Below are 15,121 nucleotides of genomic sequence, written 5' to 3' on the forward strand. Positions count from 1 at the left end.
GACACTGCTCCATCATACACAACCTGCTCTGTATCATTCAGAGAGCAATCTCTGATCCATCTAAACCAATATACTATCTATTTCCATCCTCTGCAGCTCATACATCAACTTATCATGTGATAATCTATCAAACACTTTTACAAAGTCTAAGAATATCACTGTGTATGTTTCTCCCTTATCTAACACACTTGTCACCTTATCATAAAATGCAAGTAAATTACTAAAACAGGACCTACCCTTTACAAATCCATGCTGACCATCATAAAGAATGCTATGTCCATCAACCCAATTCTGTATTCTATTCCTTACCAATCTCTCCAACATCTTGACCACAACTGCAGTTATACAGCCTGGCCCTATTGTTAGAGACCTGCCTTAGAACCATGCTTGTGGAGTGGTACTATTTTGCCTTCTTTCCACTCCTTAGGAACCCTACCCACTACAAGACTTTCATTAAATAACCAAGTCAAGGGCATAACCAACTGTTTTGCATATTCCTTAAGAATACGTGGTGATATGTCATCCATTCTACACAGCCTTATTCATATCTACCCCAACCAACATCTGATACACATCTCTGTTTCTTTTCACTTCCAATTCTCCTAATACTTGCCTCTCTTCTATGGTTAATACAAGTTTTGTTTGGTCATTTTGTTTATATGTACTAGTGTTGAAGTTCTGATAACAACTCCTATGTGTATTTTTTTTCTTTCTTTTTTCTTTGTAGTCTTTTATATACTAGTCTTGTAGCTTTGATGAAGCAAGTCTGATTGTCTGATTACACAAAAATTGTCGAGTTATATTAATTGTTTTGAAAAAAAATTGTTTTATGTTCAGAAATATGTAGTCTCAATACCAGAAATAAAGATTTGTCACACTACAGAAATATTTAATGTTCATCTACTCTGCTGTTCACTTCTGACACTTTATAAATCCCAAATGAATCTGACCTCAGAATGATGTATTAAAAAGAAATCATTACGCTTAATAGAAAAAAACTTCTGTTTTCTATTAAGCTCTGAAAGATTCCCAACCAATCACCTTTTTCACAGACATTTTGCTTATGCATTGTTTCTTGTTTTACAGGTATGGCCATGGTTGCTGTCTGACAAAACTGGTTACAACCATTCTCCTACTTTCCTGTAATAATATAAAAGTACATTAATAGCATTGTTTAACACATGTACATAGTGTAAATTCCAAACTTATTGAACCATTTTCTTTCATTCCATCAACCTATGTTCTCTGGAGTAGCCTTCTCAAATTGAAATAACAGTAGCCCGATACTACACAACCTATAATATCACCCTTCACCTTTTAGACTTATCTCCTCAATATATCACTTTTTGACAGCTACCAGTCAGCAGCTCTTCAGCACATGTTATAAGCCTGTTTTGTATTCCTTTTCCACAGAGTTGGTATAAGGAAACACCCCTCCCCCAAACACAACTCTCTCAAATGCCTTGGCAAAATCTGGAAATATGAGAAGCAGAGCAGATGTTATGAGTTTACAAAATGATCTCAACAGACTGTGTAAGTGGGCAAAATAGTGGAGCTAACAGTTAAATGTTGCAAAGTGTAAGGTCTTGAAATTTACTAAGTAAGCAAGGGGGATACAAAGTATACTATTAATTGGGAAATTTTGAAGCAGCTGGAAGAGATTAGATATCAGGGAGTAGTGGTGGACAGAGACTTGAAGTTTAAGGATCATATTGCTAAAATTGTTAGAACATCACAATAGATTATGGCAATGATGAAGAAGACTTTGACCTGCAGAAACAAAGAGGTTATGCATCCCTTCAATAAGTCCTTGATCAGGCTACATATGCACTGCTCTGTGTAGATCTTGTCACTTTGGTTTCTAGAAGATTAAGATATTTTAGAGAGGATCCAGAGAAGATTCACTTAAAAAGCATCAGGTCTCTGTAATGTGGGTATGAATATAGACTGAAGAAGTGCAATTTGCAGACCTTGTGAACAGAAGAAAGAGTAGGGATATGATTGAGACATAAGTTGGTGAAGGATTTTTACCAAATTAATATGAAGGAGATTTTTCATATAGTACAGAAGACAAGAATAGAGCAAGAGGCTATCTCTAGAAGGTGTATAAGGGGGGATGCGAGTAAGAGAGTGGGGAACAGGTTTTCTGAATGGAGAGTGGTTGGTTAGTGGAATGCATTGCCTGAGAATGTGGAAACTGTAAATGGTTAAAGGCATCATTTGTTGATCTTTCAGTATGAGAATGTGAAATACCTGTACTGAGTCTTTTGATTCCATGAAAGTCTGATAATAACACTCCTAAATAAACTACTCTCTGATATCTCTCCATCAACAACCCTCCTATCCATCTCACCAACCCTATATCCAGCCCAATATGCTGCAGTTTACTGATTAGAATTCCATGTGGTATCCTGCAAAGGCCTTAGCAAGGTCCAGCAGAATCACTGTAAACCCATTACCCTTATCCAGTTCAGCCGTCACTGTGTTATAAAACGTGAGGCATGATCAACCCTTCACAAAACCATGCTGTCCCCCATACAGTATCCCATTTTCATCTATCCATTCCTGTATTTTCCTCTTGACTACTTTCTCCAAGACCTTGATGACTCCTGATATGCTGATCGGTCAGTAATTTGCAACAGCAGTCTTGGAACCTCCATTATGCAGTGGAACTATTTTCCCCTCTTTCCACCCCCTCGGGACTAACCCAGACCCGAGACTCAAATTAAACAAAATGGTCAAGGGCACTGACAATTCTTTAGCCGCTTCATGCCATACGACACGAGCTGGTATACCATCCAATCCCACAGATGTATTCACAGTAAGGTCTATAATAGACTATTCATCTCCACTTCATTCACCACAGTTCTTGTATAAGTTGTTGGTTCCTTCCTTCATTCCTGCAATTTCACCACATAGATGATATACTCTTGCAAAGTGCTCGCTCAGTAATTCCACTATATCAACTGATTCGGTTACCTCCCTACCATCAGAATTCCTTAAAATCATTCTGCCGTATACAATTTTTCTTTTACTTGCAACATATCGAAAAAACTGTTTGGGATTCTCTTTAGCTTGCATGGCTAATTCCCTTTCATAATCCACTTTTGCTTTTCTTACCACACTTGTTACCCTTCTGGCCTGCGCTTTATACCGTTTGTGTGCCTGCAGGTCACCTTTCTCCTTAAATTCCATCCACAGTTGTTTCTTTTTTTGCAGCTCAAGCTTAATGGTGTTATTCATCCATTTAACCCCTACTTGATTTACTATTCAGACTCTAGGTATACAGTCAGCCATTACCTCCTGCAAATGCTCCTTAACCACTTCCCATGCACTATCAACATCCAGCCCTTGCAGTTTTACATGCCATGGCACTGAACCAAGCAATCTCCTAAGCTTGTCATACTTACCAGCTTGGTAATTCCACATGTACCCTGTCTTAATTGAAAATTCCACACATTTAGCCACTTCCCAGATCAAGACCCTATGATCACTCTCACCAACTGGTGGCAACGTGGTCATATTCATTACAGTCAAATTCTCAGATGCAATTACTAGGTAAAGCACTCTCGAAACCCTAGTGTTTTCCATTACATGCTGTCGCAGATAGTTATCCCTTAATAACTGCATAAAATCCAATTCCTTCCTCCCATGTGTCCTCTCCTCTTTCCAATCAATGTTACCATAGTTGAAATCCCCCATAATAATTACCCTCCTTCCACTCATTGCGTCTATTTGCTTATGCATACTATCTCCACCATCTATTCCATCACCTGGTCTATAGCAGCACCCAACTGAATATTTTGTTCTACTAGTCTCAATCTCACACCAAATAGCCTCAAATGTGCTCTTTTCTCTATCCTGCAGTTCAACTTCTATTCTCCTTGGCTGCAGTTCATCAGCTATCATCAATAACACTCCTCCCCTCATTTTATTCTCTCTGTCCCTCCTGAACATACTATACCCCTCACATTCAATCCCACTAGCTATATCATCTTCTGTCAGCCATGTTTCACTAATGCCAATAACCTGTGGCCAGGAAGAGGAAGAGCCAACCAAGTCCAAAAATTCTTCCTTCTTGTTCCTAATATTCCTGTCATTAGTATACATGAAATGCAGAAGCCCATTAGTCCCACCCTTATCTTGATGGCTTATACTAACTATCCCATTCTGATATTTGTTGTCCTTCGTACTAGCTCAGGTATATTATACAGATTCTTATACTCAACTGCCTCCCTGAAGTCTGCATATCCACTCCCCCCCCCTTAATAACTCTAGTTTCCCTGATTCTGAACATCCACTTTCACTTCATTCAACAACACTTTTTCCAGTCTCCGCACACCAAAATCCATTCAGATGTAAACCATGCATCTTGTATAAATCCTTTTGCCCATCAGACTCTCCACATGTCCACAAACTCCACACCACTCCTCCTACATAACCTGTGCATAGAGTCATTTGCAATTATGGCCCTCCTTCTCAACTCTTCTCTGTCATAACGCTATGTCATAAATCTAGTAATTCCTTCAAGTCCTCTCTCATAGCAATTTTTTTCGCCTTTTAAATCATTCATTCCTGCCACTACTATAATTTCTTTAACCCTCTGCTTTTGTGCTCTAATAGACTCACTTACATCCTTAATTTTTGCACCCGGTAAATACGATTTTAAGAAACTCTCATCTATTACACCTCTTACTAATGAATCACCGTACAACACTCACTCCTTCATTTTTCTTACACTTCCGGTCATACTCTTATTTTTCTTATCATACATTTACTTTTCATTAGCTGATGCGCTTGGTAAACAATTTTGCAATCCAGCTGCCACTTTGCCCTATATATCACTCTGCGCAACCATGCGATTTCACTCATTGCAACTAACGCTTCATTTTTTTTTATCTGTTAAACCATTCTCTCGCTAAAGTGGCTAAATCAGCTCATCAAATCACTTGGTTACTGAAGAATACTTTGACGAGCAGAGACAAGCAAGTTATTGTTCCTCTGTATTGAGCCTTGATAAGACCCCATCTTAACTACTGTGCCCAGATTTGGGTGCCAGGGTTTCTTCTTGATGGGGAGGAGGTGGAGAGGATCCAGAGGCGAGTGACCACGATGATAGCAGGTCTATGGAATGAACCTTATGAGAACAGGTTGAAGATTTGTGGGTTGCAGAAATTGGTTGATAGGCAGAAAAGGGGTGATATGGTTGAGACATTCAAATTACTGAAGGGTTTCTATAAGGTTAATTCAGAGGATATTTTTGAGAACAGGACTGGTGGTGGGAGGACTAGGGGCCATCCATGGAAACTGGGCAAGAGTGTGGTTAGCAAGGGTGTTAGAGCTAGGATTTTTACTTGGAGAGTTGTGAATGAGTGGAATAAGCTGCTAGAGTCTGTTGTGGGTGCCATGACTGTAAATAAGTTCAAGGCAAAGTATAATAGATTCTGTGTGAATGCTGAATAGTTGTTCTTGACATGATGTTAGGGCCTCCCTCGATGAGTTTAAGGACTCCTTGGAGTTGCCCATGATGATGATGATAATAATAATATTCTTCTGGCTGTGCTTCCCTAGAGCAGAACAATGAGACCATGCCCTTTAATGGACAAAGACCTAAGCTTGATCTTTATATTGGAATTTTCTGAATTGGAATTTGAAGGCAAGTTAAATGTTCTCATTTGAAAGTTGTAGGAATGGATGTGGTAAGTTCCATTAATGAATTAAAGGAGTTATATAAGACATATGGTTTGCAGTTCAATGGATTTGGTGTTTAGTGTGGGGAGAAGCAGGTGAGTTAGTGAGTGTGAAAATAAATAAAACAAAATCCTGAATATAATAATGTGGGTAGTAGATCAGAATGGGATAGTTAATATAAAGTATATTGTGGGCATGGGAGGAGAGGGGGCACTGCACTTTATGTCCACTAATATCAGAAGCATTTGGAACAAGAGGAGAAGTTATTGGCATTAGTGACACACAAACTAACAGAAGATGATATATTAATAGGACAGAATATGAGAGATATAATATTTTTGTGTGTGTGTGGGGGGGGGAGGTTTAGAGATTAAAGGATGGAGGAGAAGTATAGTTGATGACAGCATATGATCTGCAGGCAAAAATAATAGGATTTCAGCAGAAGGGCAGTGAAAGAAGCGCATTCAAGGTCATCTGGTATGAGATAGAGACCAGCAGGACAAAATATATAACTAGTTCCTATTTTAGGCCAAAGGAGATGTGGGGGGGGGGGGGGGGAGGAAGAGGATTCAGTGGGTGGAGAATAAATAATTATTATGGGACCTTCAACTATACAGGAACATAAATTTGAAGGAGGAAATGCAATTTATGTTGCTACTAAGGGATATTAGTAGCATGTAATGGGCAGTATCAGGATATTGAAAGTGCTAGATCTGATAAATACATCAGATGATTTGTTTGTAACCAAGAAGCTCAACTGGTGAGAATCATCATCATGTACTTAGGAGAAAACTAAAGGTGTGGAATTCAAGAGCTGATAATTATGAGAAACTTAGGAAAATTCTTTGAGCAGTGCTATGGCTAAGAAACTGAGAGTTGATATTTATAGTGCATGAGAAATTGTTAAGGGGTGTTTGAAAGAAGCAGTAGCAAACTACATACCTAGAATCAGGAGGATAAATCAAGTGGGAGTTTAATGGATGAGTATCATCATTAAGCAGGAGCTGAGAGGAAATTTAAAGAGAAATATGATTAGCAAGCACAGGAACAGTAGAAAGCAGAGACCAGAATGGTTACCAGTATGGTAAGGAATGCAAAAAAGAGTATGAGAGAAAATAAGCTGTGTAACCAAAGGTAATTCCCAACGAGTTCTTTTGGTATATGTCAATATACCAAAGAAGGATTGATATGAAGAAGGATTGCTGTAGAATAATTTTGATGAATGCAATCGTGGGGAGGTGATGGAAACAGACAAAATAGTTGAATTACTGAATGATATCTTTGCAAAGGTATTTATAATCCAGATTTATTCCAACAATTTTTGGGTTGATAGACTCAATCAATGCAACCATTTCATTTGCCTTGTTTCTTACACTTCTAGCATTTGTATACACACAAAACACATCATTCCTGGATCTATAACAAGTTTCACTGATATCACTTATTAGATGTAACTTCTCCATCTCCATACTTAACTCGAGCCATTTCTTTTTCTCGTTATTCATCTTAGAACTTTCTTCGTATCACTGTTTTCTCCTAGATCTCAGATCATCCCCTTCCCTTTTTGTCTACACGTGCATTTACATCCTCTTGGAGCAACAACCTTTTTCAAGCTGTGTTCCCATGTGCACCCTGAGTTTCCTTGTTTCTCTTGTGCACTTGTTCTCTCATTCTCTATACTTATGCTACCCCCTTCTTGATTCATAACCAACACTTCAATCTCTCCTTCCTTAGTCTCCCATTGTTTCACATTGCTGTTAGAATTAGCAGTCTCTCAAATGACTCATACCAAAACTATTCAGATGAAGTCCATCATTCTTATTCAGTTCAATTTGTCCTTCAAACATATTCTACACATTACAAACTGAACTCCTTTCTCCTCACACCTTTCTGCTAACATATGCTAACAAAGGGGTAGAAATTGTTGCCTTGGTCAATATGTTGGGACCTCAGGTTGTAGGCATTAGTGAGACATGGTTATCAGAATCAGACATACTAACTGGTATAGAGTGTAATGGGTACAGTATTTTTAGGAAGAATATACAGGATAGGAGAAGAGAGAGCATGTTGCTAATGATATTATTGGATGACTTGAATCCAGTTAGTGTTGAGACCAATGATTGTAGTAATCGTAACAGTATTTCATGTGGCAGTGAATTTGAAGCGATCTGGTCTAAGGTGGAATCTAACAAGATCAATTACATAGATCTTGTTACATTCTAACAAGATCAATTACATGTGAGAGATGGAACTCAAGGTCAAAGAGCATTAGATTTGATTATAGTTCAGAGGGTGTTTCAGTAAAAGACGTAACTATTCAGCCTACAGTTGGTGACAGTGATCATGTGGTATGCGCAAAGTGACTAAATTAATAAATGTGCCATTCAGAAAAGGTTACATGCTGAACTACAAAGCAGGAAATTATGACCAACTAAAGAGTCTGCTGAACCCAGTATACTCAGAAACTGAGATGTATGAAAGGGAGGTATTAGAGTTATTATGCACAAACTGAATAACAATTCAGCAGTAGGATATGATGGGATATCAGCAGTGGCGGCTGTTAAGAATTTGTAGTGGTAATGTAATAAGTAGTGTAATAATTCTCATTACACCGTTTTTTCATTGAAGAAGCCGTGTGAGGGGACACATGGAAATACAAGATGGATGATTAAGGAAAGCACTGTAGTTAGCTAACATCAATACTCTGCAGATCATATTCAACAAACATTAATTTTAATTTGCATATGCTTTGCCTCATTTCTCATCATCATCTTACTGAAGTCTTGCATTCTGGCAATGATACTGACAGTAATTCTTGTAGATAGGCTTATACGTTGGTTAAACATACTTTTAAATTTTTAGGAAATGACAGCGTAAACTATATTATTAATTACAAAAACTTTAATTAAAAACTACCTATATTTTGGCAATGTTACATTGCCATCTTCAGGGATCACAAAACAATGATATGTGCATGCAGAGGCTAACACTAAGCAAATGAAGCTGAAGTCAGTCCTAGAAGGTGCCCCCTGTGAGCTAAATTGGGTTGTCTTGGTTGTTGGACTGATACTCTTGAAATGTAAGCATCTGAAATTTGGGGCAGTCTCATGCACCCAAATTCGTTGAGGTTTGGGAAGTTTTTCAGAGATGAAGCTGATTCAAGGAATAATCTTTTGTATTTGTACTTGCTGCGGTGTAATAGAGTGGTTTTCTTCTGGCATACTCTGTGGTGGGTGTCCAGCGCATGGTCAGCAAGTCCTGACTTGATATCCAAACCTTCTGTTTGGATATCCTGATATTAGCCATAAGTAGGACAGTTTGCAACTGCAAGGGACCTGGTATAATCCAGGTAAGTCTAGGGGAAGTAGCTAGTCTTTGGTGGAGCTGATAAGAGATGCCAATTTCTTATGTGGTTGATAACTAGTAGTGAGGTCATATTTTCTTAGGATTTTTGTTAGTTTTTTGGATGTTGTGCAGTTGCAAACTGTCCTACTACGGCAAATAGCAGGATATCTGATCACAAGAATATATCTGGTTCCACTAAAACCACTCAGGACTTGCTGACCATGCATGGGACACCCACCACAGAATAGGCTGGAAGAAGACAACTTTGTTACACTGCAGCAAGTACAAACATGAAAGATTATTCCTTGAATCAGCCTCAGCTCTGAAAAACTTACCAAACCTCAATAAATTTGGGTGCATGAGACTGTCACAAATTTGGGAGCTTACTTTCTAAGATCATCAGCCCAATGGTGGCCAAGAGAAGCGAATTTAGTCCCCTATAGGGCACCTTTAGGACTCTAGGACCAACTTCAGTTGCCTTTCTTTAGCCTCATTTGCTTAGTGTTAGTGCCTGTATGCACATATCATTGTTTTGTGATCACTGAAGATGGCAATGTAACATTGCTGAAATATAGCTAGTTATTGATTAAAGTTTTTATAATTAATATAGTTTACATTGTCATTTCCTAAAAAATAAAAAGTAACAATACTGACAGTTGCACTTTGCTTTTGTTTCATCAGTCAAGCACTCCTTTGTTCATGAAAGAGGGCATGATAAGGAGCACAAATCTATTATAAAAGAGATTCATTCATTCTTAGATACCTTTATTAGCTTTATTATAGTGCAGGCTAGAAATGGAGACATAATCAAAAGTCTAAATATGTATATGCATGTGGTTTTCAAATCTTTCAAAAATAAATAAAATTTCACACATGAGATTTTATTATTTAATATTTGTATCCAAGCTATAAGAAAAGTCTTACCTGAGAGAGCCTGGGTTAGTAATGGTGGAGATGCCTGCTGTCCATTAAGTTCAACTGAAAATGTTAAGAATCGGTTAAGCTTTAAGTGTAAGGACTTGTAATGTTTTAATTTAATGTACTGCAGCACAGCTTATGAAATATAGGCATTTGATTGTAATTTCCGAACACTTTTTTCACATTTTGATATATACAATATACAGATGTATTCCAAAAGGATCACTTTTAAACTATTGTAACAGTCATTTCACATGTCTTAAAATTGGGATAAAATTACTAAATCGAGAAATGAGTTTTAGCTGTTTCAGTTTTGTATATTGATTTGGATTTCTAAGTCTTATGATCATCATAATAATAACAACCTTTAACGTGACTCCAAGAATCACATGCAAAATATCTTGACATGATAATTTATTTGTGTTTTAGTGGATAGTACGTATCCTTTCCAACCTACAGGACTTGAATTCTGTGCTATAGATGATGCCTGTGAACATCTTTAGGTGGCAGGCAGTATATATCAGATAATCTCTAGAATAGAATTCTGTAGGTTATCCAACCTTTAACTCGCCCATGGTTCCAGAATTCAAAACAGTGCTACAGGTTTTGATTCTTTCATGGGTGAGAATGTCATCAAAAAATGTCATTCCAGATTTTTGCTAGTATGTGTGTGACTGATTACACTACTTCAATGATCTTAAATTCCATTTCCCCAGTGTTCTATATTAGTTATATTGCAGTATTTTTCACATAGCCCACAGATAGCCTTTGAGAGCCCAGCAACAATCATGACATTTCCTTAAATATCATTTCTGTCTCCCATGTAGCAATGTGTTATTAAGGGATTTCCAAATATGTTTATGAAATGAGTGGGAGAACCATATAACCACACGATAAAATCATGTTATTCTCATTCAGCGGAGGTAGAAAACAAAATATTAGAATATTCAGGAAAACAATTCTTGTAATAATAAATTCTACAAGGAAAACAAACCACAGATCTGTTCCATGAAATGGCACAAAACGTGTTCCTGCTCAATGACACCATGTGAGTTTTTAGTCCCTCCTCTCCCTAACATACCTATACTGTGGATCGACAGAACTCCTTACATGAAAAAGTGGTTTTTATGAGACTTCATAGGAGAAAACATGGTTTTTTTGAAGGGGAGGTCTTGCTTTAGTAATTGGGTTACTTTTTATAAAAAATTAACAAAAATTGTGCTCAGCGACACTGCTGGACATTACAAGAGCATTTGACAGCATTCATGTGGAACTAGTGTCATCAGAAGTAGCATTGTATTTGAATGGTACAAAAAGTGCTTTTTTTCCCTTAATTATATCATGAAGGTTTGTATAATAGTCCTTTTGTATAAGAGCCAGACTGGATATAATCAGCATACTGTGGTATAGTGGTTCTAAAGTGCTTGCTTCGGGTGTTATTTCGATTAATGTGGACGTGCCATTTAATATTACAAAAATGGAATCATTGGTAGCAGAGAAACTTACGACAGCAGCAAAGAAGGTCTCAACTCGGAGATCAAGTTTTTCCCTGGACTTTTCACAGTGGATAAGATGAGATAATTGTTTTATGTATGCATCCAAAAACATTACAGATTTATGGAGTGTTAAACTGAAAGATAAAAAGGAATGTTTTTATTATTATTATTAAACAAGACCTCATGGAGTCAAAGACTCATCTAGGAGGTCCTTTTATCTCACACACATCTCATCATACCGGGTCTTAAACACATTCAAACTCCTTGCAGACACCACACTCTCAGGCAAGGCATTCCAATCATTCACAACTCTGCACGAAAAAAACCTGCCTCTCACTCCCCTACTCACACCCTCTTTCTACAGTTTCCAGGTATGACCTCTGGTTCTCCCCTGATCTCCCACTATTCTCTGTAGAACTTCTCCACCATTGATCCTATAACAACCCCTTACCAACTTGTAGGTCTCTATCATATCTCCCCTCTTCCTTCTCTCCACTAGACTCTGCAAATTACATCTTTTCAATCTTTCCTCATACTCGACATTCCAGAGGTCAGAAACTACCTTAGTCAGTCGCCTTTGGACCCTTTCCAACATCTCTTCATCCTTCTGAAAACCAGGTGACCAAATCTGGGCACAATAGTCCATGTGTGGCCTAATCAAAGCCTTATACAATGGAACAAGAATCTCCCTACTTCTACACGTCAGTGTCCTCCTCATCATTCCCAGAAGTCTTTGTGTTGTCTTCACAATTTTGGCGATGTGTCCCCTAAATTTTAGATCCTTATCCACTATCACTCCCAGATCTCTTATTTCCTCTACTTCCAACAATATATTCTCACCTAGCATAAATTCTGCATCCCATCTTTGTTTTCCAAATTTTAAAACCTTACATTTTGCAACATTGAACTCATATCCCCATTTGCTTGCCCAATCACTCAATTTATTCAAGTCTTCTTGCAAGGCCACAACATCTTCACTACTCTTTATGGTTCATCCCAACTTTGCATCATCTGCAAACAACTGAATATCTCCATCCAAATCTTCGCCAATATCATTAATATACAAATTAAATAGTAATGGCCCTAAAACAGATCCCTGAGGCACTCCACTAGTGACTTTCCTTTTCCTGGATATTGCACCCCCATACACAACTTGTTGATACCTATCAGATAGCCAGTCTCCAATCCAATGCACTAATCTAATATCCAACCCCATCTGCTCTAGTTTGACTGTCAACTTATCATGAGGTACTCTATCAAAAGCTTTTGCAAAATCCAAGTATATTACTATGTATCCTTCTCCTCTGTCCAAGGAAGCAGTCACTTTATTGTAATAAGTAAGTAGATTACTAAAACACGACCTCCCTTTAGCAAATCCATGCTGTCCATCAAAGATTATACCATTGTTGTCAACCCAACTCTGGATCCTAGTTCTCACAAGCTTCTCCAACAACTTAACCACAACACCTGACACACAGATAGGCCTATAGTTTGATGCTTGAGTTCGATCACCTCCTTTATGAAGTGGCACAATCTTGCCCTCCTTCCACTCTTTAGGGACTTGACCAAGTGCAAGACTCGTATTAAAAAAATATGTCAAGGCAGGTGTCAACTCTCTGGCACATTCCTTCAGAATACGCGGTGATATATTATCAAGTCCCACAGCCTTATTTACATCTAGTTTACTCAACTCCCCAAACACCTCTTGCTCACTTACAGTCAGTCTCTCCTCCCCATCATCAACTGCTCTTAATCTCTCCATGAAGTCACATTCACAAGATCGAAAGATCTTTATGAACTGCTCATTAAGTATCTCCACCACACATTCTGCAACAGCTGTCTTTATACCATTTCCTCCAATCAATGTCATCCTTCCATAATCATTCTTTCTTTTGCTGGCTACATATCGAAAGAACTCCCTAGGATTCTTTTTAGCTTCATTAGCTAACTGCTGTTCATACCTCTCTTTAGCTACTCTCACCAACCAAGTCACTCTCCTTGCCTGGTCTTTGTAGAACTCATGAAATTGGTTACTTCCACTTCTCTTATGCTGCCTCCACAATGCCCTTTTTCTCTGTATTGCATGCTTAATCTCTTTATTCATCCATCTCACACGTACCTTATTTAACCTTCTCACCCGTGGTATACATTTAGACATTGCATCCACTAAATATTTTTTGAAAATCCCCCAAGCTGCATTGATCTCTTTTCCAGCTAACTCCTCATTCCATGCTACACCTGCAAGCTGTCTCCTGAGCTCTTCATAATCACCCACCCTTGTAGTTCCACATATACCCTTTTTTCACAGGGGTCTTTGCACTGCTGGCAACCACCAAAGTAATCACCTCATGGTCACTTTCACCAATTGGTGGATAATTTGATACCTCATTGATAATGACATCCTCCGATGAGATGACCAAATCCAAGACCCTTAATCCTCTTGTGCCCTCTGTTACATACTGTCTGAGGTAGTTATCCCTCAAAAACTCAAGAAACTCATTTTCTTTACTTCCAGTTGCTATCTCTTCATTCCAGTCTATATTGCCATAATTAAAATCACCCATAATGATCACCCTTTTCTTATTTGCTTGGCTTATTTGACTATACATTTCACTATCACCACCATCCACATTACCAGGTCTATAACAACATCCCACCAAGTATTTGATTCTATTCACCTCTATCTCACACCATACTGCCTCAAAACCACTGGCCCCATTTCCCTCTTGCATCTCTACCTTGTATGGACATAACTCTTTCTCTATCATCAATAGCACTCCCCCTCCCTTTTTACCCCTTCTATCCTCACGAAACACATCATACCTTTCCATCTCTATAATTATGGTACATGAGAAGTGTGATGAAAGGCTAGGACATTCCAAAAACGATAATGGTGTTGCCAGGAATAACCAAAAACCGGATGAAAGTGCTTGCAGTGGTAATAATAGAAGTGATGTGGTAGAGCTTAGATGAGAGTTAATGAAAATGAAGAGTCAGGTTAATGTATGGAGAAGGAAACTGAACATTTAAAGAAGAGAATAACTGATGTAAATGACAAAGAGGTTAAAAAGAAGCAAGTATCTAAAGATTATCATCTTTAGATACTTGCTTCTTTTTAACCTCTTAGGGTTGCTTTATATTGTGACTGAATCATTAAAGGCATGGTAAAATATAAAGTGCACAAGACATGTTTTACAGGTGGTACAATAAACCGAATATCAGATGCTTTGCATAGAAAGAGGGAACAGGTCAGAATTAGTGGTAGTGGTAGGCAGAAACGACTTTGATAGTGTGACAAAGAATGTGGAAAGGGATTTGAAGAAGTTGTTGCAGGAAGTGAAGTATAATAGTGTTATTGGGAAAGTGGTTATTTTGTTGCCCAGATATGACAGTACTGAACTGAGAAGGAGAGCAATGATACTGAATGACAAGATACATGAATTGTGTCAAGCAGAGAGTACTCAATTTGTGAATGTATGGAATAAATTCAAAGTGAAGTTAGAATGGTTCAAAGCTGATGGAATGCATTTGAATGAGTTTGGTGTTGGTTTGGAACAATTGTTGTTGTTGTTTAATAAAAGTGCATAGGGTTCATATGAAATTAGTACCACTAAGAGTCAGAGAAGGGTTGAGAAGCAGGTTGTTAAAGAATGGAAAGAGGATGGATACAA

At 38.0% G+C, this 15,121-nt stretch overlaps 1 protein-coding gene across 9 annotated transcripts in view; it reads right to left on the reverse strand.

Moving 5' to 3' along the window:
• The window catches only part of LOC150104491 (RNA-binding protein Musashi homolog Rbp6-like), a 768,426-nt gene that overhangs the window by 59,286 nt on the left and 694,019 nt on the right, over positions 1-15,121 (reverse strand). For all 9 annotated transcript variants that reach the window (XM_090395177.1, XM_090395182.1, XM_090395176.1 and 6 more), the window contains one exon: positions 9,961-10,014. In XM_090395177.1, the coding sequence (XP_090251303.1) occupies positions 9,961-10,014 (54 nt within the window). The remainder of the gene's footprint in view (positions 1-9,960; positions 10,015-15,121) is intronic.

This window comes from Typopeltis vanoorti, chromosome 7 (genome assembly GCF_054136105.1).
Source record: "Typopeltis vanoorti isolate ZY-2024b chromosome 7, IOZ_Tvanoo_1.0, whole genome shotgun sequence".
NCBI classification, from domain to species: Eukaryota; Metazoa; Arthropoda; class Arachnida; order Uropygi; family Thelyphonidae; genus Typopeltis; species Typopeltis vanoorti.